This window comes from Phaseolus vulgaris, chromosome 10, assembly GCF_051622355.1.
Source record: "Phaseolus vulgaris cultivar YP4 chromosome 10, ASM5162235v1, whole genome shotgun sequence".
Lineage (NCBI taxonomy): Eukaryota > Viridiplantae > Streptophyta > Magnoliopsida > Fabales > Fabaceae > Phaseolus > Phaseolus vulgaris.
In genome coordinates, this window is record NC_143507.1 from 42,846,984 (window position 1) to 42,871,081 (window position 24,098).

At 33.4% G+C, this 24,098-nt stretch overlaps 3 protein-coding genes across 7 annotated transcripts; 1 reads left to right on the plus strand and 2 right to left on the minus strand.

The window, feature by feature from the left end:
* Window positions 1-4,938: 4,938 nt before the first annotated feature.
* LOC137819735 (dentin sialophosphoprotein, putative (DUF1296)) lies at window positions 4,939-13,335 on the minus strand. Of its 2 annotated transcripts, none has more exons than XM_068623688.2 (10): window positions 12,871-13,335; window positions 11,810-11,853; window positions 11,563-11,698; window positions 11,166-11,295; window positions 9,756-10,354; window positions 9,048-9,393; window positions 8,458-8,725; window positions 7,094-7,186; window positions 5,907-6,365; window positions 4,939-5,451 (listed from the first exon to the last, which is right to left on the minus strand). In XM_068623688.2, exons 1-10 carry the CDS (start codon window positions 13,049-13,051, stop codon window positions 5,107-5,109), a joined length of 2,601 nt encoding a protein of 866 aa, XP_068479789.2. In that variant the 5' UTR covers window positions 13,052-13,335; the 3' UTR covers window positions 4,939-5,106. The 2 variants fall into 2 exon arrangements, with proteins under 2 accessions (XP_068479789.2, XP_068479790.2); XM_068623689.2 differs by having other exon boundaries at window positions 9,756-10,270; window positions 12,871-13,309.
* Window positions 13,336-14,042: 707 nt separating this feature from the next.
* Window positions 14,043-16,556, plus strand: NMD3 (nonsense-mediated mRNA decay NMD3 family protein). Its single transcript, XM_068623692.2, has 2 exons — window positions 14,043-14,260; window positions 14,752-16,556. Exon 2 carries the CDS (start codon window positions 14,778-14,780, stop codon window positions 16,332-16,334), a length of 1,557 nt encoding a protein of 518 aa, XP_068479793.1. The 5' UTR covers window positions 14,043-14,260; window positions 14,752-14,777; the 3' UTR covers window positions 16,335-16,556.
* Window positions 16,557-18,080: 1,524 nt separating this feature from the next.
* Window positions 18,081-22,505, minus strand: LOC137819737 (protein Brevis radix-like 2). Of its 4 annotated transcripts, none has more exons than XM_068623694.2 (6): window positions 22,211-22,505; window positions 21,591-21,794; window positions 20,971-21,350; window positions 19,672-19,807; window positions 18,939-19,330; window positions 18,081-18,466 (listed from the first exon to the last, which is right to left on the minus strand). In XM_068623694.2, the coding sequence occupies exons 2-6, from the start codon at window positions 21,708-21,710 to the stop codon at window positions 18,388-18,390; spliced, it is 1,107 nt and encodes a 368-aa protein (XP_068479795.2). In that variant the 5' UTR covers window positions 21,711-21,794; window positions 22,211-22,505; the 3' UTR covers window positions 18,081-18,387. The 4 variants fall into 4 exon arrangements, with proteins under 4 accessions (XP_068479795.2, XP_068479794.2, XP_068479796.2 ...); XM_068623693.2 differs by having other exon boundaries at window positions 21,591-21,844; XM_068623695.2 differs by having other exon boundaries at window positions 21,591-21,844; window positions 22,199-22,503.
* Window positions 22,506-24,098: the final 1,593 nt, after the last annotated feature.

Genomic DNA, 24,098 nt, shown 5'->3' on the forward strand with positions numbered 1-24,098 from the left:
CCTCTAATTATTTTTGTGTCTAAAATTAGTTTCTATTTCATGATTTTATTTATTTTATTTTTTGTGAATATTGAGTTCGATTTCAAGTGACTTTTGAAGTTCTATAAAAAAATTCTATATTTAAATTGTTTTTAACTTTTATTTTTAAGCATGAGACTATTGAATGTTGTTATGGATGATGAGCTACAATCGTTTGAGTCAGTGTGAGTAAAAATATTAAGTTTGAACTCAAAGACTATTAGACGCATCGAAATATACGATGAATTAAAAATATTTATAAACTTATACATCATTTATTAACTTGAACATGATATAAAACATGTTGTGAGTAGATATATATATTGTTTATTCTTGTTTGAAGATGTGAGCCACAACAGAAGATACTGGTGTAGGCGAAAAGAATGGTAGAAGATATTTAGGTGTTGGAAAATAGGTGAAAAGATGTTGAAGAAACTCACACGCATGGAAAAACATGATTGGTGATGTATATATTGCAATGATGGTAGGGTGTTAGAGCAGGTTGTGTAGCAGAGACGATGGAAGATGAAAATGGAGAGATGTGAAATACTTATCATTCTTTTCCCTTTTGGAAAAAGATAGAGAGATGGATGCATCAGCCTCATGTGACACCTCTCCACACTACAAACATGCTTTGCAAAGTTGGTTGGTAGCCATTTTACAAAGCAGGCCATGCCTCCATCATTTCCTCTCTAACTTGGTTTCAAACCGTGGGTCACCCCCACAACCTTAGCTTCAATCAAAACCATCTATTGCTTTGGCCCAGTTTCATCGTTTCACCAACACACACTTTAACCTATTTTAATTCTTCAACATTTTCGGTTCAAATCATTCTGAATCATTCAATGTTTTCATGCTTCTTATTAGATATCTATCTGCTAACCCACTAAAGAGTTCTAAGTGCAAAACCTTCACATGCATCCATGCTTTGCTCGTGTATATGTTAAACCTTTGACTAATTTATCAGCAAAATGAGTTGTATTATGAGTCTGAACACTCATTAGGTTCTGATTATTAGGAAGGAAAAGCAAATATGAACAAAAAAGAGGTTATATGATTACACTAGGGTCAGAACCCTATTCTGTGGGTGCTCAGTTTCCTTGGAAGGTGAGATATATTCTCAATTTTCACCTCATCAAACTCACCATTTTACGTTTCCACCAAGGCAGGGTCAATACATAAAATTATTTGATAATAAATAACCAGTAAAGTATTTTATATTATATACATATAGTAATTTGTATGCATGAAGGCACATGCAGTATAAGTATATTCTCTGAATGAAATAATGTTTTATCAAATCTATTTGCTTGCCACTTGCTACTTCTGTTTATTTGTCACACATCTGTGTACTACTTAATTGTCTAAAGGGTTTTGATCCTATAGTATTGGGATCCAGGTAGTTTTGTAGAAATAGGAGACAATATATTTATAGTGCTACATCTAGTCAGGTCTAATAATAAAATGAATTACTAAGAGAATTTATTCTTTAGACAGATTTATTGATTTTAATGTAAAGTATTAAAAAAATAGATTTTCAGCCTAATTCAACCTTACAATATCGGTTTATAAGGTGAAATTTGTACTTACTAATATATATTATGAAATGTCTATATATTTGTTGGCTATGAAGTCAGGACCAATTGGGTTGGGTTTACTAGACATCATATTTAGTGAGTGAGTTCCTTTTATAATCTCTATTTAAAGATATCATTGTACTTGTAATTGGTCTGCAACATGATAAAATGAAAATTACCTAATAGTTGCCCATGTGGAGGTAGGTTGCAGTTGGCGACCGAGTTATGTTAAATCTTGTGTTGTTTATTTTCTGCAATTGATTCGTGATTGTGTGTTACTTCCACGTGCATTTTTTCCTATCAATATCTGATCAATGTGATCTCCAACACATCCAAACCTATTACGTGAGACTATATTTATGGGTCTGATAATAATATGATAGTGGATGACCTGATAAAGATAACAAACTCTTTCTAAGATAAGTTTTAAAAAAATTCTCATAATATATTAAGAAGTGAATTTTAAATCTAATTCAACTTTATAAAAAGAGAGTTATATGATAAAATTTACATTTATATATTATTAAATGTATTAATTTTGAGTGGAGATGAATCTCCGAGAGATGCATAAGGTGAAATATAGAAATAGAAATGGTATCTGTGGCTTTAATTGAAAGAGGTTGAAGGGGAGTTTAAAGGTGGGTGGGAATGGTTTGTGAAGTTTTGGAGGGATGAAGATAGAATAGAATAGAAGAAGGTTTGGTTTGGTTAGCATTGGGTTGGTTTGCTTTAAAAATAGGCCTCGGGATTGCCGTAGCTTTTCTTTTTGTATTATCAACAAACACTTTTGTTCAAAGTCTGAAATCTGAGGGTCACTACAACCGTGTTCATAGGGACACCATACCCTTCTTTATAGACCCATCCCAAGACTAGTAGGACCACTGCACGTTCACACACTCTCTCATTCACACCCAAACCAAACAAAACCTTATGTCTTTGCACCATCATTCTTTACCTAGCTACCCTCTTCTTTTTTTCCTTCATTTCTCCAACTAACCCTTTATATATATAATTCATTATCATAATCTAGGTAAGATGACACACATATTAATACGATATCAATATAAATATGATATCGTATGGACACGAAAATATTTATAATTTTTAAAATATAAAATAAAAACATGAATTTATGAATTCAAATTTGATAATAAAAATTTATATGTAAAGTATATTTCAATTTGGATTTGTAGCAGAAAGATGTTTCTTATAGTCGGTTAAAAATGATTTGTTTTTTATTTTTAAAATTATAATAAAATTTATATAATAAATTTAAATTTTTAAAAAGTTAACATGTTTTTTAAAAATTATATTAAAATCACACTAAAATTATCAAAAATTCAACAAATATTTTTTAAATTGGATACTTCACTTATACATTATCTTACGAGTATTATACAAATGTCGATATCAAATACATTTCGCTGTTCGACAGATAAAAAAAGTACCAGAAAAACGTTAAACTATGCTACATAATAACCCTCTTTCCCAGTCGACCGTATCTTGCTTCAGATTTTACGCCTTGCACGCTTCTTCATGTTAACAAATTATTCAACTCCATTAAGCTTTCAGTTTTTCTGTCCTCTCAATGAAAACAAAACTACTTTAAAAGATCAACTTTATTCTAAAATATTAGTCAAATATTTTATACATTTTATTCATTAACTTTGACCCACATTCATTACACCATCATCGTAATTATTATAAAAAAATAAAATTTACAACTAGTAGGGATAACAAATATAAACTGAGAAATTATAAGTGGACACCAGTTACATTCATTTAACTTAAATAAATTATTAATATATTATTTTATTTTAAAAAAGAGTTGTAAAATGATAGTGTGTGAAACAAACTGTATTCATATAAATATTATGCTATAAATAGTGATATTTTTTTTAAATAAAAGGAAGGAAAATGAGTGTATACAAATTCATCTCATTTTATTTATTTATTTTAAATTATTAAAAATATTCTTAATTTTTTAAGTTTACTGTCATTTCATTTGAAGAATTTTTCTTTCATCACAATTTTTTATTATTTCTCTCAATTTCAAAGTTCACTAATATTCCTAGTATACTTTCAAGTGCAAAAACAATAAATGTTATACTATTAAAGAGTTATTTGAGATTTATTATGAAACTGATATTTTGTTATTTGATATTCTATATGATTTATGTTATTACAATTTTTTCTTAATATTTAATATGTTTAAAAATAAAATATCTTTTTACATTGAATCGTCAATAATTTTATATTTTCTTTGTTGTAATTTTATTAAAAAAATATTTAATTAATATTTAAAACAGAGAATATGTACAAAGTATATTCACAACCACAAAGACAAAATGCAAAACTCATAATTAAAAGATGAATGAATATAAATCTTGAAAATAATCAAATTCAAAATTTAGGTGAACTAATTCGTGGTGAATTAATAAAATATCCTTATAATTTAATGATATTAATGATAAAACCTCACATTATCACTTTCTTATATAGTTCATACTCTTTTTACTGATTACAGTTAATTTAGTTTATAAGCTGTTGAAATTCACACTTGCGATAAATTATGTTAGGAAAATCAAGTTTGAAATTTTTTGTTCTAACTCGAATACTCTATTTCCTATCACTGTTGTGAAATAGTATTAATACTATAATCGAAAGCAATTTGTACATAAATTAAAATTCCTATAATTCAAATACATTTTAAATTACTTCACAGTTATGTAAATATCTGATTAATTGTATTGATGGTGTTAGTTTCACTACAATGAAAACTGCAGTTATAGAAAGAACAAAATTGTAAACGAACATATTTTTTTTAATAAAAGAATATAAGATCCAACACATTTGATTTCAACAATCATATCATCTGCCACCACAAAATTTGTTTACTTTAAGTTTGAACTCATAAATTATCTTGAAATTTATTTTTACATTCAACAGCTACAACCATAAATTTCTTAAATGTATTGAAGACTACCATTTTCTTGGACATGGTTATCAACTTTAAAGTAATAACTACTGCACACCACAGAGGTCACTAGCACTTGAACTGCAATTTTCTTTCTTTTCATATTCACTCAATACTCAAAATCGACAAATACAAAGTTGCCACCAAACAAATGCTTTTGTAACATGGTGTTAATTTTACTTGACATGGATAGGAAGACGTTATAAGTAATTTGGGGGTTATTGTGGCCATAGATATCAGTAAAAATACAGCATATCCGATCAAGAAAAGCTTTTCAGCATTATCTGAAAGGATTTTCAGGAATGACTGAAATTTCAACTTTTGAAGCCAAAACTCAATAACTCCTACACCTACTGCAAACAAAGGAGACTGAAAATTTAATGCTTCATTGCATTTGTAAAAAAGGGAAAAAAATAAAAGCATAAGTCATCCATTTCACAATGAAAACTGACACTTTTCTTCTATATCTACTTTCAGTCAGTCCCTTGTACACATAGGGGTTAAATATAACTTTCCTTTTTCTGTTATCCCATTTCAGAAATTTGTTGTCCAATTGATGTGGCCCAATTGGGGCTGCTGATAGGCACCAACCTGTGCTCCAGGAGCAGCTGCAGCTACCCCAACTCCAACATTGTTGCCAATAGATGGTGGTCCTAAATGGTGAGGACTAGCCATGGCAGCTGGCTGTGGAGGAGTGTGGTACATGCCAGGGAACTGCATGTGAGAAGACTGAGCTGCAGCTGCATTGAAGGAAGCATGACCAGTGTGTGAAGGCATGTAAGCTGCATGAGGTGTTTGCCCTGGCATGTTATAGTATGGAGCAGATTGCATTCCAGGAAGATCCCTTGGATTTTGTAACCAAATTTCTGATGTCTCCGCCTGTGAATGAGGGGGGGAAATAAGAAATCAAAACTTAGTTTTGCAAAAGAAAGCAACAAATGATGTCATTGACGATATAATATGCAGAGATTCTAATCCTATCCTAATATTCTCTATATTCTATATCATATTAGATCAAGAGTCAATGTGGACTACATTACTTGCAACTTATACTATTGAAAAGGGCTTACATAGGAAATCGATTCTAGCAAAACAAGCTATCACAAGTTATAACTAAGCACATAATTAGGCCAAACTAAGATAGCTGCCAAGGATATTAACTAGGAAACAATATTTTAACAGTCCATTTCTAAAAAAGAGAAATGGATGGACGGTAATGTTGGGTGCTAGTTCGGATTATAAATGGTTAATTAACTTAGCTATTGCTTTTTTGTTAATGCTTCTTTTGCTGACATTCAAGATAAATGTTCTGTACCACTACACAACCACATTACCTGAGGATTTGGAACATAAAGATTATCTTTGTACTTGACTCGAGATGAATCTTCAAGAGCTGTTGCACCCCCAACCACACCAGGAGTTATCATGGCATATCCAGCTGGACTAGCAAAGTTTCCAAACCCTGCAGGATTTCCAGCAGGCACAGGCTTGTACTGTTGAACTCCATATTTGAGGTTGTTGGCATTAAGATGGGAACCACCTCCAGGCATTAACACGTAACTGTTGCCATTGGTTGGGTGAGGGTAGGGAGGATTACTTGAATATCCAGGCATTGCCATAGGTGGTGGAACATAAACCGGGGACAGAAACTGACGATATGGCATAAGATTTGCAAAGTGTGAAACATGCATTTGTGGATACATTTGCGGCACAGGAGGTTGCTGTTGCTGTTGTTGTTGTACCATGGCAATTGTGGAAGCAGGAGTATTATTGGTTCCATGGGAGATCAAAGCCTACACTTGCCAAACAAGGTGAATTTAATAAAAATGAAAAGCACCAACAACAAAATTAAAATGCCAATTAATCTTGCATTTCAAAAAAGGAGAAAACTTTTCCATTTTATATTCCTCCACAAAAGCTAAATCAGAAATAAAGAAATACAGTTTCACAAAACAGACAATAAATAGGAAAGGTTTCAAAGAACGTCAAAAGTTCTCATTCAAAATTAAGATAGAAAAAAATGAGCCAATTGTTTTGATAAGGTTTTATTTTAAATAAACCCTCGTGTAATTATTAAACTGTCATTCAGCAAAAATGGGTAGTGAATAAAAAATAAATCTTTCCAACTGTCTAACTTTTGTCTTATGGACAGCAAATCCTGGATGCTGTTTGTGTTGCTAATTGGCGTTCCTGAACGTGTATAATTGCCAGCTGCATTTATTGGCTTTGTAGGGGAACCTTTTAATAATATATATTTTAGGTTGATGATTCTATATAGATTGTGACCGTTAGGTGGAGGATTCATTTTTGTTCAGTGACATTGTAAATGGGTTGGTACCCCTTGTACCAAGTGTGTGTGTGTGTCTATATATATAGTTGTATTTTTGTGCTGATAAAAAAAACACATTAAGATTCAACAAGTGAAACATAATGCTCACTATTGAAACATATTGGATAAATTAAACTAAAATCAAGAAATTAAAGGACTTAAATATTCTATAGGCATATAAATTTATTATACCTCCTGAGGAGATGATAAACCCTGCCCTCGTACAGTTTCATCAATTGTAGGTCTGAAATAAGGAATGTCATACCCAGTTGGAGGATCATACGCCTGTTTGGAAATTTAAAAGTGAGAATGACAAGACAACAAGGCACAAAGTACACCTGTTACTTGTACATACTATTACACAAGTAGTGAATAAATAGGGTAACTGATATGAGTATTTGTATTTGGCATAATTCTATTGGGCAATTGCTGCATAGAATCATAGGCGAAAGTTTCAAGAATCCTCACTCTGTCAACAGAAAAGAAAGACGGACATTCTTTTAAATGTAAATTCAGTCAGATGTTCAAAAGAGTAAAGCAAGTACAACAAACTTGGGAGTCACGTTATGGATTTAGCAGTCGGTTCAGTGCAAGTGAATAAAACAGACTGTTTTCTTGCAAATTAGATTATCTTTTTTCCAGATTATAAATCACTGACAACAAACAAATACGTTTCTAGTCCCTCCTAACAAACAACTATCTCAAATATAGTTGCAGACAACAGACCAAATGGCCTATAGTTATCAATTGTGTGCCAGTGTCACAATCACTCTAGTGCAGAGTGGCACCCTGCTACTGCCCCAATGACAGTAACAACATGGCTGGCCATGCCACAATAATTTATAGCCAAAAAGCCACGGTAAATAGTTGGCAGAGCAGGCACAACTGAGAGAAGGAACAGAGTTATGTTTGCCCCTGAAACCAGTGCCATTTCAAAGTTTTTGGGGAAGTTGCAAACTTGAAAAATCCCCAGCCTAATGATAAATCTGATACATTTTGTTTTACATTTTTTTCACAAGACTTTATTCTCTGCATGCTGACCCATCACTTTCCAGCAAGTTGTCTGGGTTTTCACTGAATCCGAGTACATGTCTATCTTGTCATTTGGCTCTTCATTATAAATTTATAGGCATTGTGTAATATATATATATTTAGGGTCCAATAAGCAGCCATCCTACTATCCACTGTAATATCTTTTGGAGAAGGCCACTCCATACCACTATCCACTACTGAAAGCTACAGAACTAACTGCCACATCTAATCCATATTGGACCTGATATAACCCTTTTACAGTCACAACCAGTGCCTGAATAGTGAATATCTTTAGTTTCAATGGTGTGCAAATGCTGCACGATATATAATTATCAAAGGCAAAAGTGTCAATCAAATAATACAGGCATAATCCTAACAAGAGGTTTTGTTATGCAGCCCCTCATTGCCAGAGTCTCACTAACATTGTATATAGAACTATAGGCCATTAATAAGTTTGCATAGACCACAAGGAAAGGCTCAACAACATATGGACTATGATGGTAGAATTGAAAAGAATCACACACCGCAAAGCCTGGCATATCATGAGATTCTTGCTGCTGAGGTTCTGAAGGTGCATAGGATGGACTGCTATCACGAACCAACCCAATGTTAGCATAATTGTCCAGATTCTGAGTGTTTGAAGAGTCTTTGTTATCAGGCAATTGTTGCTCAGAAGGAGCACCAGATACAGGAGAGTCCGACCCAGAACTTCTTATGTGTTCATCCAGTAAGTCCACCTGTTTGCTCCCAGAAACATCATCAGTGGACAACTCTGGAGCAGGTACTGCCAAGCTGCCATCAAATATTAAACAACATTACAACTTGTTCACAGGAAAAGCATACTAGCTATCGTGGACTTATTAGTTGTGGGTGAAAATAACATTGAATTATACATCTGAAAATTTATTTTCTAAACCTTATTAAAATACTAGTTTACACGAAAAGCATACTAGCTATCGTGTACATAGTTGTATATGAAAATAACATTGAATATACATCTGAAAAATTATTTTCTAACCCTTATTAAAATATAACTAAAATACAAAGAAAATCCCCAAATATTAAACTCTCTTAACTTAAAATTAAAAAATACAATAAAAACAAGAATGTGAACCTTGCAGCCAATTCATCATTTGATTTTTCAGAAGGTCCTACTATGTGATACTTAGACTGAAGCCTTGAAGAATCAATTTCAGTCCCAATGGTACCAAAGGTCAGCCGGCATCGGTCAGTCTCTGGAACTTGAATATGCTGTGCTATAATCACATTTTGGTTCTCATATATATTTAGTTGGGAAAGTTTATCTTGAAGCTCTACTGCATCTGACTCTATATCTACAGAATTTTCTGCTGGAGGAGAAGCAGAAGCAGCAGCCTTTTTTGGGGTTCCAATTACTCCAGGATTATTACTGTTTGGCTTCTGGCTAGATTTAGGCTTCCATTCCTTATTTTGCTGGGAGACTGCATCATTCAAAACTCATCAAATTTCTAGGAAAGAATAAAAATAGAATATAATAAAAAAGGAAACCTACAAAAATCATCTCAGTCAATTAATGTGGGTAAGGAAATGGATAGTTCAATCATAAACACTTCAATAAAAAAAATGCAAAGAAAAAATGGGTACATTAATGATACATTTAACAAGCAAGTTTCTCGGAAACAGGTAAGAAAAAGCATAAACAAAAATGCACAATACGTTCTCCCACTCAATTGTTTTGGATTGCTTTATTTACCCTACCGTAAGACCCAAAGCATAGTCCAACATTCTACTCTTGAAAATTTAGATTAAAAACAAAATTGGTAGAGCCATTTCAAAGAACTACCTCTTTGATGTCCCACGAGTTGTTGATGTGGTCTACCATTATACTGGTTGTTCACAGATGGTCTGCTAACTGGCACACCAGATAATGAAGGTTCAGTTACTTTAGTTTGACTAAATTGTTCAGTCTTCAAGACAGCACCAACTGGTTGAAAAGAATCTGCAGATGTACCATCTTTTCCAGCAACATAAGAGCTGCTAGGAGCAAATGATTGTTTTACTTTGTTGTCTGAAGGCTGTCTCCGAACACCAACAACCCCAACTTCACGCCTAATGGCTCCAACAACACTTGATGATCTAGAATCAGGAGAGGGCACATGAACTGGATCTGTTGAAGAGGAATACACCCCAACAGCAGAACTGCTTGATGCCACTGAAGCAGGATTTTGATGGATGTGGTTAGGCTTAATTGGTTGCACCCGTTCTGCTGCATTTGAAATCATGCTTTGCTTATCCTTATCCTTATCCTCAGAAGCAATTTTTCTGTCAACGATATTTGGAACAGCATCTTTCGGGTATCTAGCAAATGAATCAGAAGGACCATTTAGTGCCTGGGATGAATTCCTAGAGCCAGATGATCTATGACTGGTGGAAGCTGATGAACTGCAACAATGATGAAAACGTGTATATATATATAAAATTCAATTATCTGACAACAATGTGAATAAACCAAAATAGTGATCCCTGACAAATATGAATTTCAAAATTATAAAAGAAAATGTCTTTCAAATCTGACTTGCATTTGTTCAAATTAAAATGTCAATTGCTAGCATCACTGGACTTTCATTCCTAGTGTTGCCTATTACAGAGAAAATTCCTTATGCTATTTGATCCACATACAGAGAGGAAATACTCCATTTTCTGTTTTACGGAGCAAACAGATCAACAAATTTTTTTGATGCAGTATATAACAAATAACTGCTTTCAAACTTTTTAAAGTCCTTTTGTAAGACATGTGTTAAGGCACACCTTTAACCTTTAACAACCTTGGATCAATATACAATAATAGATTTTGATTTACATAATATCTTATGAAGATGAGTTTACTATTTCTCCTCATTAGAATCCTTTCTCGCCCCTTCTGTTAACTTCTGTTAAATGTAAACTGTTAACTTTGTATCTGTGTCTGCATACTTTGTATTAGTTTGCATGCATCTGACCTTGGGTTTGCATAATTCATGTCATATGTATCAGTTAAGTAATCTTCTATTAAAATTGTTTTCACAGTTCAGGTATCTTTTGTTACCTCTCACACAGAAGAAAAAAACTCTCAGCAATAGAACATAATCCAAATTTGTTTGAGGGGCTAGAGAGCAAGAGGTTATGCATATATCGACAACTACTGAAACTGGATATGCAAAGTGCTCCAATCACTCCTCCAAAATCAATAAAAACTAAAATTGAGAGCACGTACCCCTTTTCAGATAAGTTTACATTTAGCTCCTCACTGGCAGATGCTAAGTGCTGCTGTGAAAGAGGCTTTACTTCTTTATATATATAATTTACCCTGTTGTCTCTAACAACACGGAACTCTCTGCTGATGCCTGGATAGTAAGAATGAACTTAAAGATCAATGCAGATAGTAATGCTAACAACAACCAGACAAGAAAAGACCAGTGACTTGAGTTACATTAAACATATACAAAAACAAGTGATCCCTTTCACTATTTGAACCCACATGCAAATGAAGGTTTGAAAACGAAAACCATAAATTATTCATCAGGAGTAAATACATAGATAGATATATCATATATGGCTAAAATACCAATCAATTAAAAGACATCACACTTTTAATAAAACAGACATATTACCTGGTAAAGTATTCCGAGAATAGTTTGCTCTACGAACATTGCGTTCAGAAGGGGTGTGAAATTTCACTCCTTGACCACTATTATTCTCTGATGGCCTTCGTGAGTCAGCTGAACCATTGTTCCCAACATTCTGAGGCTGTAAAATAACAGATACATTCAATAAAATTACAGATTAGAAAATCACTACTCTTTAACATGTAACTAGGATTTAATTTAATAAGTCATCCAAAAAGAATATAAGTGGTACCTCCTTCTTTCGGTCTCTCCTTCTCTTCACCTCATGAAATGGATCTGAATCATAAAACCACAGTGAACATTAGGAGATTTTTTCTGTTAACTTTTCTTTCAATTTGATACTTAATATGGGGCATTGTCAAACTCCAATTAGAGCTGAACAAGCAAAATGTCATAAGAAAACACCTATCAATTGCAAAATCACATACATGGTTTGAAACAATATAATCTAGAAACATCCTAATTTAGACAGCCTAATTGCAATGCTCATCAATAGGCACTCACATTCATGCAGAAACTATTTACTATTTAAGCACATCAATGAAATACATTATATTTAAGATATTTAGATGAAATAAATTCCAGGACTTCGCAAATTTAAAACTAACCCTAGAAAATGATATAATGGAAAGACAGAATGACCACTATTTTTAAATGGTTTTTTGAATCCTATGTCACAGTTAGCAGAAGTTAAAAACATCTTCAGCACATAATAATTGTCCTACATTCCCTTTGTTATTGAAGTCAATAATTTTTTACTAATGATCAGCCCAAACATTGTGATAGTGCCACAAACTCTAAACCACCAGTTTCAGCAGGCAGCCTAAATAAACAAAACATAACCAAAAAGATATGAACAAATGTAATCATGTAACAATTTCAGACGCAACATTAGTGTTTTCATAGATTTCCACAACATCAAAGATCATTGCAATTTCAAACATCGAAATAATGCCGCAACAACAACAAAAAAAATACACAATCAAAGAAGGCTCCACGGCTTTCACCAAAGCTCAACCTTGTCTACTACAAAAAGGCCAAAAAAATCATCCTAAACTCTTATCATTCTCGTTCTTATAAATGCAAATTAAATACCAAAATTCAACCCACACATGAATTACACAAACACCCCAGCGCCAAAAATGAGAGGGTAAATATGAGAGCCAAAACCAAAACCCCATCAATCAAAAACCAAACAAATATAAAGCAACACAATTAAAAAAAAACTCGAAAGAGGGAAGCAAGACTGAAGAACAAAAAGGTAAACATGGCCCCACCAAGGCACCCACAAACCTTGGTTGAGCAATTTCTGAGTGGTTTCGTTAGGATCCATGTTGGTTTCCTTGAGGGCAACATAGATATCAGCATCAGAATGATTCCCCACGATTTCCTTGATGGATTGAATGGTTTTGCGCACTCTCGCAGAGAGCAAATGGGTACCAGTGGCACTCTCCGTTCTGGAACCAGGGACCATTGCACCCTAAACCCAACAGGGACCCTACCCAGAAGATAAAACACAACCACAACGGCGAAAAAACAAAACTTGAGGCTAACACTGGGAAGAACAAAAGATGGGTAGGGTTTTGTTCTTCTCAATAGGGACAGAGAGAGAAAGAGAGAAAGAGAGACGAAGAACAGGGAGAAAAGGAAGCGGCTTGGAGCGACAGAGTGAGGGTTTTGAAAACGTTTGACAATGACTTCAGTTTTGAGGGAAAAAATTTATACACTTAAATCCCACATTGCTTCACTTTGTGTTGTGTTGTGCCCTAGTGCCTCTTCGCCACTAAACTACGATTATGCCCTTTGCTTAAACAAAAAATTGCAAATCATGTTGAAAGGATTCACCAATAATGTCAAAACCAACACGTGGTTATTCATCATTATGGATTATCCATTTCATTTTGTCACTGTAAATTAAATTTTATTTTATAAAAAATCAAAAATAACTAACCAAATTAATTTCTAAAATTATGAGTATTACTTTTTTATAACAAAATCATAAAATGTCATCTTAAATCAGGAAACTATAAAATATTAATAAATAAGGACTGTATTTAATTATTTTATATATTAAAATATCTTTTTATAATTTATCAACTAATTTGTTAAGTAACTTAATTTGTTTTCAATCACTCCCTTATTATGTTTTATATAGAAAAAAATAATCACAAAATACTTTTTCTTGTTTTAAAAATTGCATTATTCCCTTTTGTTATTGTATTTTATTAAAATGTTGTTTTTCACAAAGATGCTTGTATTTTATTATGTGTATTGCATGAGACAAATTTATTTTATATAATTAAGATTTATAATAAATAAATATTTTGAAATAAATTATATGGTGGGCTAAAATTCTTCATAAATCAATATTTCTTAAATATATAAATCATATTTTAAATTTAGAATATCTAATTTAAGTTTCGAAGAGGTTTATTTCATTGCGGGCCTGGAAGACAAGAAATGTTGGGCTTGAGAGTAGTAGGGCTTCAAGCCCATGGACTTTATTGCAACTTGAACAGTGTGTTACCACACCGACTTAGAATTTGTAATCAACTTTGATTTTTGGTTTGGTTTGGTTTTTTCAGTGTTAAGACATAGGGTGTTTCTACGCCGCTGTCTCCACCCTCACCTTGAGTTTCAGCAGAGACTACTGATCTATCTCTCTACCTCCCTTTGTTACGAAGTAAGCTTTTCAATTCATTATTTTTTATATCATGTTTTTGTGATTCAATCATACCTTGTTTCAAGCCCTTGTCTAATGCTTTCTCAGGTTTCATGTTCTTAATTTCTCAATGCCAATTTCTGTCAAGATTTCTTCTTTTTGAATTTTTCATTGACTTTAGCCTTATGGGTAGAATGTATTTGTCTTCAAATTATCTGTTTTACCTTTTCGGTTCTTTGTGTTATGATCCTTGTTTGTGCGTTCTTGATATCTATGCTTTTCTGAACTTTTATTCCTTGTGCTGATTTTTTTTTTTTTTATGATTGTTTTTAGCAATTTGTTCTGAAGACTAAAATTCATATTTGTGTCTTTATTTTACCTAATCATTTCATGATGAGTTTTCAATTCTTACAAGTTGTTTACAAATAACTCATTTTCTTTTTGTTTACTTGTAATTTTCCAATTGAAAGTTTTCCTTTAATCATTTTGCTTACACATGCTTGTTTGAACAGGGGAATACTATCTTCAATTCATCAGTATGTTTAGTTCATCAGGCATGGCAGATGGATCTGGTATGTTCAAGGTTCATCAAACAATTGGCAGTGTTTTGTGTTGCAAGTGTGGAATTCCAATGCAGCCAAATGCTGCTAATATGTGTGTGAAGTGTTTGAGCTCGGAAGTTGACATTACTGAAGGATTACTGAAGCGGTTAGTGCTGGTGCATTGCCCTGAGTGTGAGAGTTACTTGCAGCCACCAAGAAGTTGGGTCAAGTTACAGCTAGAATCAAAGGAGCTGCTGACATTTTGCTTGAAGAAATTGCAGAAAAATTTTAATTCGAGTAAAGTGAGGTTGGTACATGCCGAGTTTATTTGGACTGAACCCCATTCCAGGAGGGTAAAAGTGAAGGTCAAGGTTCAGAAGGAGGTTATCAATGGAGCAATTCTTGAACAGGCTTATACTGTGGAGTATGTTCAACAAGAGCATATGTGTGAATCCTGTTCTAGGGTCCAGGCTAATCCTGACCAGTGGGTTGCTGCTGTGCAACTTAGACAACATGTTTCTCATAGGCGTACTTTCTTTTATCTAGAGCAGCTAATTCTGAAGCATGGTGCTGCTGCCAGTGCTATAAGAATCAAGCAGATGGAACAAGGTATTGACTTCTTCTTCTCCAATCGAAGTCATGGAGTTAAATTTGTGGAGTTTGTAGGGAAAGTTGCTCCTGCAAGGAGCCGCAGTGATAAGCAGCTAGTTTCCCATGATCCAAAGAGTAATAACTACAACTACAAATATACATTTTCTGTTGAACTCAGCCCCATTTGCCGTGAGGATTTAATCTGTCTGCCTCCAAAAGTTGCTGTTAGTTTGGGAAATATTGGTCCTATTGTGATTTGCACTAAGGTTACCAACAGCATTGCTCTGCTTGATCCATTTACCTTGAGGCACTGTTTCTTAGATGCTGATCAATACTGGAGAACATCCTTCAAGTCATTACTTACTAGCAGACAGTTAGTGGAATATATAGTGTTGGATATGGAGTTTATTTCATCTGAGGTTACTATTGGTGGCACAAAATATCGCTTAGCAGAGGCTCAAGTTGCTCGTGTGTCAGATTTTGGCAAGAACGACACAATATTTAACATCAAGACTCATCTGGGCCATCTTTTAAATCCTGGTGATAATGCTCTTGGTTATGATCTGTATGGAGCTAATAGTAATGACATGGAGCTGGACAAGTACAAAGGGCACATTCCTGAAGCAATTTTAATAAAGAAGAGTTATGAAGAGAAGCGCCAAAAGAAACGGGGGAAGCCTCGATCATGGAAGCTGAAATCACTTGAAATGGAGGTTGATGATAGGAAACTTGATCAAGACAAAATGCTCTCAGAATATGAACAATTCTTGAAAGATTTGGAAGAAAACCCTGATATGAGGTTCAACATATCACTGTACCGAAACAAGGAGTACCAGCCATCAGAGATGGCATCGGTGACTGATGGTGATGAGCTACCTTCTGTTCCACTGGATGAATTACTGGCTGATCTTGATCTGAGTGGAGGTGAAGATGAAGATGAAGAAGATGACATGACAGAATGAACGAAAGCTTCTTCTATCTTGATATAGTACTTTGTGGAATCTTTTTGGTTTTGTTCTTGTAGTGTATTTGTTTTTCCTTCTCCCATTTATGTTTTGTTAATTTGCAATCCCTGATGGTTTGTTTATTGAAAGAATGATAACATGGTAATTTTGCAGGCAGTAGTAACAATACTTACAAATAGCTTGTGTTAACATTCTTTTACTATTTTGGGTGTTGAATCACTTCATCTGTTCTCCAACCTTTGTTTTTTGGGTGTAGTTGTCAGACAAGGGACACAACACAAGCGATGTTATCATGTTTTATTTTTTCAAACCAGCTTGTCTGAAATGTCTTGTTTCTTTTATGTATGTTTTCCAGGATTTTAAAGATAAGAAGAATTTCTCTAAGTTACGAGTGACATTGTCCCTTTTTATCATTCTTCTTTTAAATTGCTTTAGTCAAAAGTATTATTCAAAAGGGGTCTTCCCCTGCGTATTTGGGGTAAATTGGCCTAATTTATTTTTGATGGCTTTTGTCTGTCTAATGGAAGCTTCAGTTATCAATTCAATTTTTTGTATGTATCATGTTGTAAGTAATCTGATTTTTAAAAAAATTGAACTAATTAAAATTATTAAGTTTAGATACTTTGATTTTATAAACAACTCAATAGCTTAATTCTTAGTCTCCGTTAGGTATATTAAACTTAAATGTTTCTGAAATTAATAACTTTTAAAATAATTATTTATTGGAGCTTTATCTGCATTTCTTGACGTTAAGACTGTTTTAGTTGTTGAATTTTATGAAGTTATATATGTTTTGGAAGAAGTTCAAAAGTTGTAATTTACTAATGTCTAGCTGAAATGTGAGTCTGTCTTGGTTTGTGTTGCATAATCGATGAAATGCGTGTGTGCTAATAAATTGACTAATTTATTATTTATTCATAGAGAATCTTTTTATTGGTATAACAAGTTTTCATTTAGTCTATTCTTATAATTCTTTATTAATAGATATAGTCTACCTATGTATTATTTTTGTTAACATATGAGTTTTGGTCTAGTCCTTCCATATTTTTGTAATTTTTTTTTAATAATTCTTTTTTCATGTGATGACAAATGATTGTTGTTACTTGAAGTAGTGATATCTAATATGAAAGAATTTACTTATTAAAAAAGAGCATAAAACATTTTTCTAAAAAATAAATAGAATAAACAAACTTATTAGACAAACAGAAATCTGCTTATTTTATTGAAATAAATATTTAAGAAAAACATAAATAAATTCACCCAATATATAAAAAGAATAACAAGATTCTTCGTATCTAATAGGCAGTATATATAGTGAACTAATTTGCATTCTCAAACATGTAAAGGGAGAGAAACAATCTATGGTTTGTTTGGGGTGGCATGCATAATAAGTTCTTCTACATCAAGAAACTTGGTCCAATCCAACTATGACAATAAAGAGAATGAACTCATCTTGATTATTCTTTTCAAGATTGAAACTTAGTTAATCACCTTATCAAGCTTCCTAAATTCCTGTTATTAAGTCATAATAATGTGATTTGGCACTTAAAACATTCATGGCAGAAGGAAACAGCAATTGTCTTGGACATGCTCCACTTTATAAACTTGTGTTGGCCCTTAACTTTACATTTCTAAGCTTCAGAAACCATGTCCTTCTGTTACCATGTACTTGGTACCAACTTTCCAGTGATTCGTTTTGTGCAGAGTTTTCGATCTACAGCATTGTATTTGCAGCTTTAAACATTTTTGACAGAACCAAACTTGTTATCTCACTTGGAATAGTTCAAAATTCATACAAGATGGAAACATTTGACTGACATTGGCAGGAACAAGTTTTAACTAAGACTAAAATATCACTATCACAGTTTAATATTTCCCAACATCTGCATTTCTCAACAGCTAAAGTGAACTACAAAGTTGAAAGTTGCCGTTACATGGCCTGGAAAGGTAACTGGATCTATAATGCACAACACTGTTGTAAAGCTTTCAAGCTGTACTGTGTTAGCCTGCTGAAGCAGTTGTCTGTGTAAAGGCATTTCTATAGTCACAGTCACAAGTATTGTTCTTGTATCCTAGCACGGTTCTCTTCCCACCACAATCTCGCATGCATTTCTCCAAACCTTTCTCGGCTGTGTAAAAGAATGAAGAAAGAATTGTTTTAATTGAATGAATGTGATTATTCATGACAAAATCAAACTTGATGACTACACAATTGAGCCGTCAAGACTTTAAGAGTCAGGCATCCAAAGGGATCATTCAAAAACTTAGTCCATGCATGATCATCCAAAGGGATCATTCAAAAACAGTCACGCATGATCATTGTAAACCTTTTACACTGTCAAACAATTAGAAGTCATTTTTAGTATGACTTCTAGGATAGTTATTCTAAAAGTGAACAAACTTATCATACATAATAATTTGTAATGGGAAGACGTTGGAAAAACATTGCATGGACTATTTATTCAACAAAAATGTCAAAAGTAAGGTGCATTAGAAAAATTTCAGCTTTTCAAACAATACAACTTGTTTAGATAGCAACAAAGTATAAAAAAGCAGTTCCTTTAAAGTAATTTGTTTTCCACACTAATGATTTCTGCTTACCTGAACCGAACACGCCTGAGCTCTCTAGTTCCACCTGGCAGTGCTCTGATAGTGATGTAGACTCCAGGTTCATCCTGTTCAACCCATTCAGTTTCCATATCACTGGCATTGCTGATTGAAAACTCGCCTGAGTGATCTTCTCCAGATGAACTAGTCCTTGCAGAACCATCAAGGGATGATTTTTCAGTCTTTGGTGCAGTAATGTTGGAAAGATTAGGTGTTGATGCCAGACCACTTGTCTCATAGCAAGGGTGAGGATGCATTTGGTGGTGATCCATTGAATCTGATGAGGAGTAGCCCATTCCCATTGGGTGGTGAAAATGGCGGGGTGCTCGCTCTTTGCTGAGTGGAGGAGTGACAGGACTGTCCCTAGCAGATTCAATCTTTGAGCTCTGAAAGAGAAAAACCATGTAAATGCCAACCAAAATAAGCAAATTCTCTAAATCAGAAGATTCTAAACGAGCTTATTATGTAAATACAAAAGATAACAACCTGCTCCCTTAGTTAACTAATAGGTTACACATTAAGTGGGAAGTCTTTCCTTACACAATTCTTCCTCATTCAAGAACCAGGTTCTTAACTCAAATATCTTAATATCAGACCTCAAATATGTGTTAGAAGGAATTTATGATTGATTGTTAAGCATAACATGTAAGCTGAATGAGTTCCTTGGTTTAAGATTTAACCATGCAATCCTTAACAAATACAAATTACAAAGAAGTTGTATGCTCACCTCATCTTCGGATCTAGGTGGGGTTGGAAGAGGAACTGCTTGCTGATTGAACCTCTGAACATTGTACAACTCCATGACCTTGTCATAATTCTCTGCCCACCACCTCTGAGCTTGCCATTTATTAAACATTTCACGACTGACAAAAAATATCAAATAATTAATTAGTACAATTACCAAAGGGCTTAGAGAAAGAAATGTCACATCCCACACTAGTATATTTCCCCTGGTTGAATATTTCTCAAGTTGAATTATTGACAGACACAAATATTAACAGGGAACTATAATTGCTACTTTCAGACTAGATGATTGATATTCAAGGACAGACAACAAAACTTGCAGGTTATAGTAGTGTAGAAACATCTTAAAATGTCTACAAGAGCCCTCACTCCCACCCCAAATGAACAGCTTCTTGTACTCCATTAGGGGTACAGAAATCATTTACCAGTATAAGATGAACCTGTAGATGTTTTACCCATAATTATAAATCCAACATTTTCTTCAGGTAGTTACCATTAAGAAAATAAAAAAAGTAGGAGAATTTTAGAAGAGAAGCCTATATTCTCATGAAAGAGAGATGAGCCAGAGGTTAGGAGTCTAATGACACAATCCAAAGAACACTTACCCCAACGAAAAAGGACATTTTATTGTCTCAGGTAAACTAATGAAACTGATCAGTATCAATAAAACTATTTATGATTGACTAGACCCTTCTAATATCCCTTCTAATTGTTGTATTTGATTTCTTTATGTTTTATTCGGAACAGAAAAGGGTGACAAATTTCCTTGTATTTCATAAAATGAATATTACTCTAGGAGTGGCAGAAAACCAAGCCTGGCCTTTTTCTTTGCACAAATTCCTTTCTTTTCTTTTGTTTCTTCTTTTTCCTTTTTCTTTTTGTGGGCTGAGAAGAGGGAGGGAGGGAGGGAGAGCATTTGAATGATCAGGCTAGAAGATAAAAGTCCTTTTAGCTTTTGTCCCGGCCTACCATATCACACCAGCCAAGCATGAGTTACTGACAATGGAACAAAGCTGAGGTCCTCCAAAGAGGCACAATAGAAACAAAATAGATCCTGCCAATCTAGAATCTGGACAGCCTTTGAAAGCATGTGATCACTCCCAAACAAACATGTACTTAGCTTGCCAGATCAAAGAACAAGGAAGAGTTTAAACTACAACAAAGGACAAAGTCACATTGGCTAAAAAGCAAGTAACCTCTACCACATGACAAAGGCATGTGCTTGCACTCCCCCAAATGTGCAATCTCCAAACACACACAAGATGGGTAGAAGTACTAGTACCTGAACCGTATCCTTTTGAGATCATTTCCTCCCTGAGGCAATGAAACAAAAGTAATAAGCACACCAGGCTCCACTTGTGCAATCCACTCCTTAGGCTCATCCTCTTCCATGAACACCACTGACTCAGTGCGTCCACTCACAGAAGCTGGTGTTCCTTCCCCACTGGAAAGTCCTTTCACCCTACCACCTTCTGTCTCCTTCCCCCACATCCTTGGGGTTGAATTGGAGCTCCCAGTTCTGCGGTAGGCCCAGTTGAACCTAGCTGAATCTGACCCCATATCTGAGTCTGCATACTTCCTATTCCTGTTACCATTGGAAGATCCTGAACAAGGTCGGCAGCTCTTATATGCCCCAGAAGCTTTCACTGCCATGTCCTTGATCTGAAAAAACAAAACCACCCCTTTGTCACCATAGTTCCCACTTAAGTAAAAACAAGTCAACCAAATCATTCAAACAGATAAATAAAATTGAATCCTTTTAGTTAGTTCTCTTGGTATTACTATTAGGCTATTAGCAACCAAGTATGAAGAAATACATAATTGAAGAGGTGGGGTTCTTTCTTACAGTTTCAAAATTTGGTAATGAGATAAATAAGTGTACAAGGAAAATGGTCAATTTACCTGTGCAGTGAGAGCCTTGATGGCTTGCTTGGTGCTGGGTGTGTGACCAGCTTCTTCCTCTTCTTCTTGGCGAAGAGATCCATTATTAAGTTGCTTGGTACACGCTATGCAAGTCAACATTTCTCAATGTCAAGATAACCAAGTTGAAGTCACACTACCAAGTACCAACCCAAGCTATTAATTAGAAGAAAGGATGACACTTTGCTGCAATCAAACAAATTGAAGATCTGGGGTCAGCTGATCCACTCCCAAAACTGAAAAAACAAAAGCTCCATTGAATGTGCTTCTCTTTGAACAATCAGCAACCAAGTAAAGCAGAGAAAGTGAGAGAATGAAGAACCAAAATCACAACATTTCAACTCTCAACAGAGAGAGAGAATGAGGGAGCTAGAAATTGAAGGTTTGCAATAGAGAAGAAAAGGACATGTTTCAAGGCGATTTATGAGATCAAGAGTCATTTAAAATCATTTCTTTTTTCATTTTTCTAATACCGAAGTTAGAGTGAATTTGATTCTCTCTCTGTCTCCGAGTCAGAGGAGAGACCAACATAAGACACACAACACACGCATCAAAAACAAAGAGTGCAAGTTAAGAGAATGAATACCCACCACCCTTGTTACCTTTTCAGAGTCTCTGAAGGGTCATTGAGATTTGAGCTCCCTAAGTATGTAGCTCTACAACGTGTGAGACAGTGAGGTTTGGCTTAGACACTTATGTGTCTCTCTATGTATGATATAACGTGTGAAAGTGCACATATATATAGAGAGAGATCATAAAAAGTGTGTGTGCATGCACCACCTTCTTCTCTCCGATGAGAGAAAAAGGTGAAAATGGGAGTGTTGTGCTGTGTTGTGTTGCGGCGTGAAGTTCCCAGTTTGTGTGTGTGCTTTGTCTAGTTTACCTTAAAGTGGGGACATTGTGCAAATGCATTCTAGTCACTTTAACATTAATTTTTGCCCCCACGTAATAAAAATCGCATATTTATGCCATTATTCTCTACAAAAGTTGTCTCTGTTTTTTTTTTTTTTTACTTTTGTAAAAAGATTCAGATTATTTTTTCATAATGAGTTGCATCATGTTGTGTAACAACAAAACAGCAGTATCAAGCATCATAATTATCTGTCATTTTAATTTCTGATTATAACTAACTAACTGCATGTTTTTTTTTATGTATGTTGGTTACTGATTCTTGTTTTGTTTTATGGATTTAATATTTTTCACAACTTTTATTTTAATATAAAATTATAAGACTCACATTTTAATCATTTTTATTTATTTGTATAACTTCAAAATAATATAATTACTATATTCAAATATTATTTTAGTGTCATCATGATCAACTAAAAAATTAATATTATAATTAAATGTAAAGTTGCTACACAAGGAGGGAAGACAAATAAAATAAAAAATGAGTTAATTAAAAAAGTGAAAAGAATGAGAATCTCTCTAAAGTGAGTGTGGAGATTTATATATAAAAAAAACTGTTTATATTAAATTAAAAACTAAGAAATTAGGGTTTAATTCATGTGTCCAAGTTCGATGCTATTTGCACCTATCATAAGTTGTCTTTTTTTTCATTTTACCATACTATATGGTTCCAATGATGCTTCTTCTTCTTTTTTTCTGTTTTTTTTTTCTATCGAAAGGTTTATATGTCAAACAAATATTTATTTTTTATAAATTCTAAAAAATACTTTTTAGAATTACTTTTATCCTTTCAGAAAAAAAAGTTTCATAATAAAATTCCTTTTGTTTCAATAATATAGTTTTGTAACACACATTCAACTATGTACAATTTTGTAACACATTCAACTATGTTTGCAAAATGGAAGAAACTCTATTTAGAAAAACATTTTTAATGGGAGTTTTTTTATTGAAATTTTTATCAATAAAAATATTATTTTAATATAACTTTAATAAACCTGAGTTATTTAGAGTTGAAAATAAAGTTGTTTGTATACATTGATTAAATGTCACATTATTTTTTATTTAATTTAAGCAAATATCTTCTCCAATAATTTTTTTTATAATAAATTACAAACATTGTATTTGAATATTTTATCAGCTTTATTTATTTATCTAACAAATTGTCCTAAAATTTCCAACAATCAAATCTCCTTTATACAAAAAGTGCTGGTTAAATGTTAATCCAATTTAAGTCATCTTCAAATGCTACAATGGAAAAAAAAAATCCTTTAACATAATATGTGTTTGAATTAAAAGGACAAAGAGAAAAATAATGAGGAAGGAATAAGAAAAGAAAAAAACTAGTTTTTCAATTTTTTATTTTACACTTATTCTTTGTTTTAAAATAACTAGTTTTTACATTTTGTTTTGTAAAATTAAATATTTATTATGTAAATATCAAAATAAGTCAACATAAATTACGATATCAACTTTAACATAAAACCTTAAAAAATATATTTGTAAGTAGGTTCTTTTTATATATTTTTTAATTTTTAATTTCTAATTGATATCATACTTTTAAATTATTCTTAAACTTTTAAC

Excerpts from the sequence above, each read along its gene's own strand:
- LOC137819735 (XM_068623688.2), bottom strand. The coding sequence starts at position 13,051 with ATGGTCCCTGGTTCCAGAACGGAGAGTGCCACTGGTACCCATTTGCTC. Across the intron at positions 9,394-9,755 it reads ACTCGTGGGACATCAAAGAG|TCTCCCAGCAAAATAAGGAA; the intron begins GTAGTTCTTTGA and ends TGAATGATGCAG. Across the intron at positions 7,187-8,457 it reads ATGATATGCCAGGCTTTGCG|GCGTATGATCCTCCAACTGG; the intron begins GTGTGTGATTCT and ends ATTTCCAAACAG.
- NMD3 (XM_068623692.2), top strand. The coding sequence starts at position 14,778 with ATGTTTAGTTCATCAGGCATGGCAGATGGATCTGGTATGTTCAAGGTT.
- LOC137819737 (XM_068623694.2), bottom strand. The coding sequence starts at position 21,710 with ATGTTGACTTGCATAGCGTGTACCAAGCAACTTAATAATGGATCTCTT. Across the intron at positions 19,331-19,671 it reads CACCTAGATCCGAAGATGAG|AGCTCAAAGATTGAATCTGC; the intron begins GTGAGCATACAA and ends TTTCTCTTTCAG. Across the intron at positions 18,467-18,938 it reads CTCAGGCGTGTTCGGTTCAG|CCGAGAAAGGTTTGGAGAAA; the intron begins GTAAGCAGAAAT and ends TCTTTTACACAG.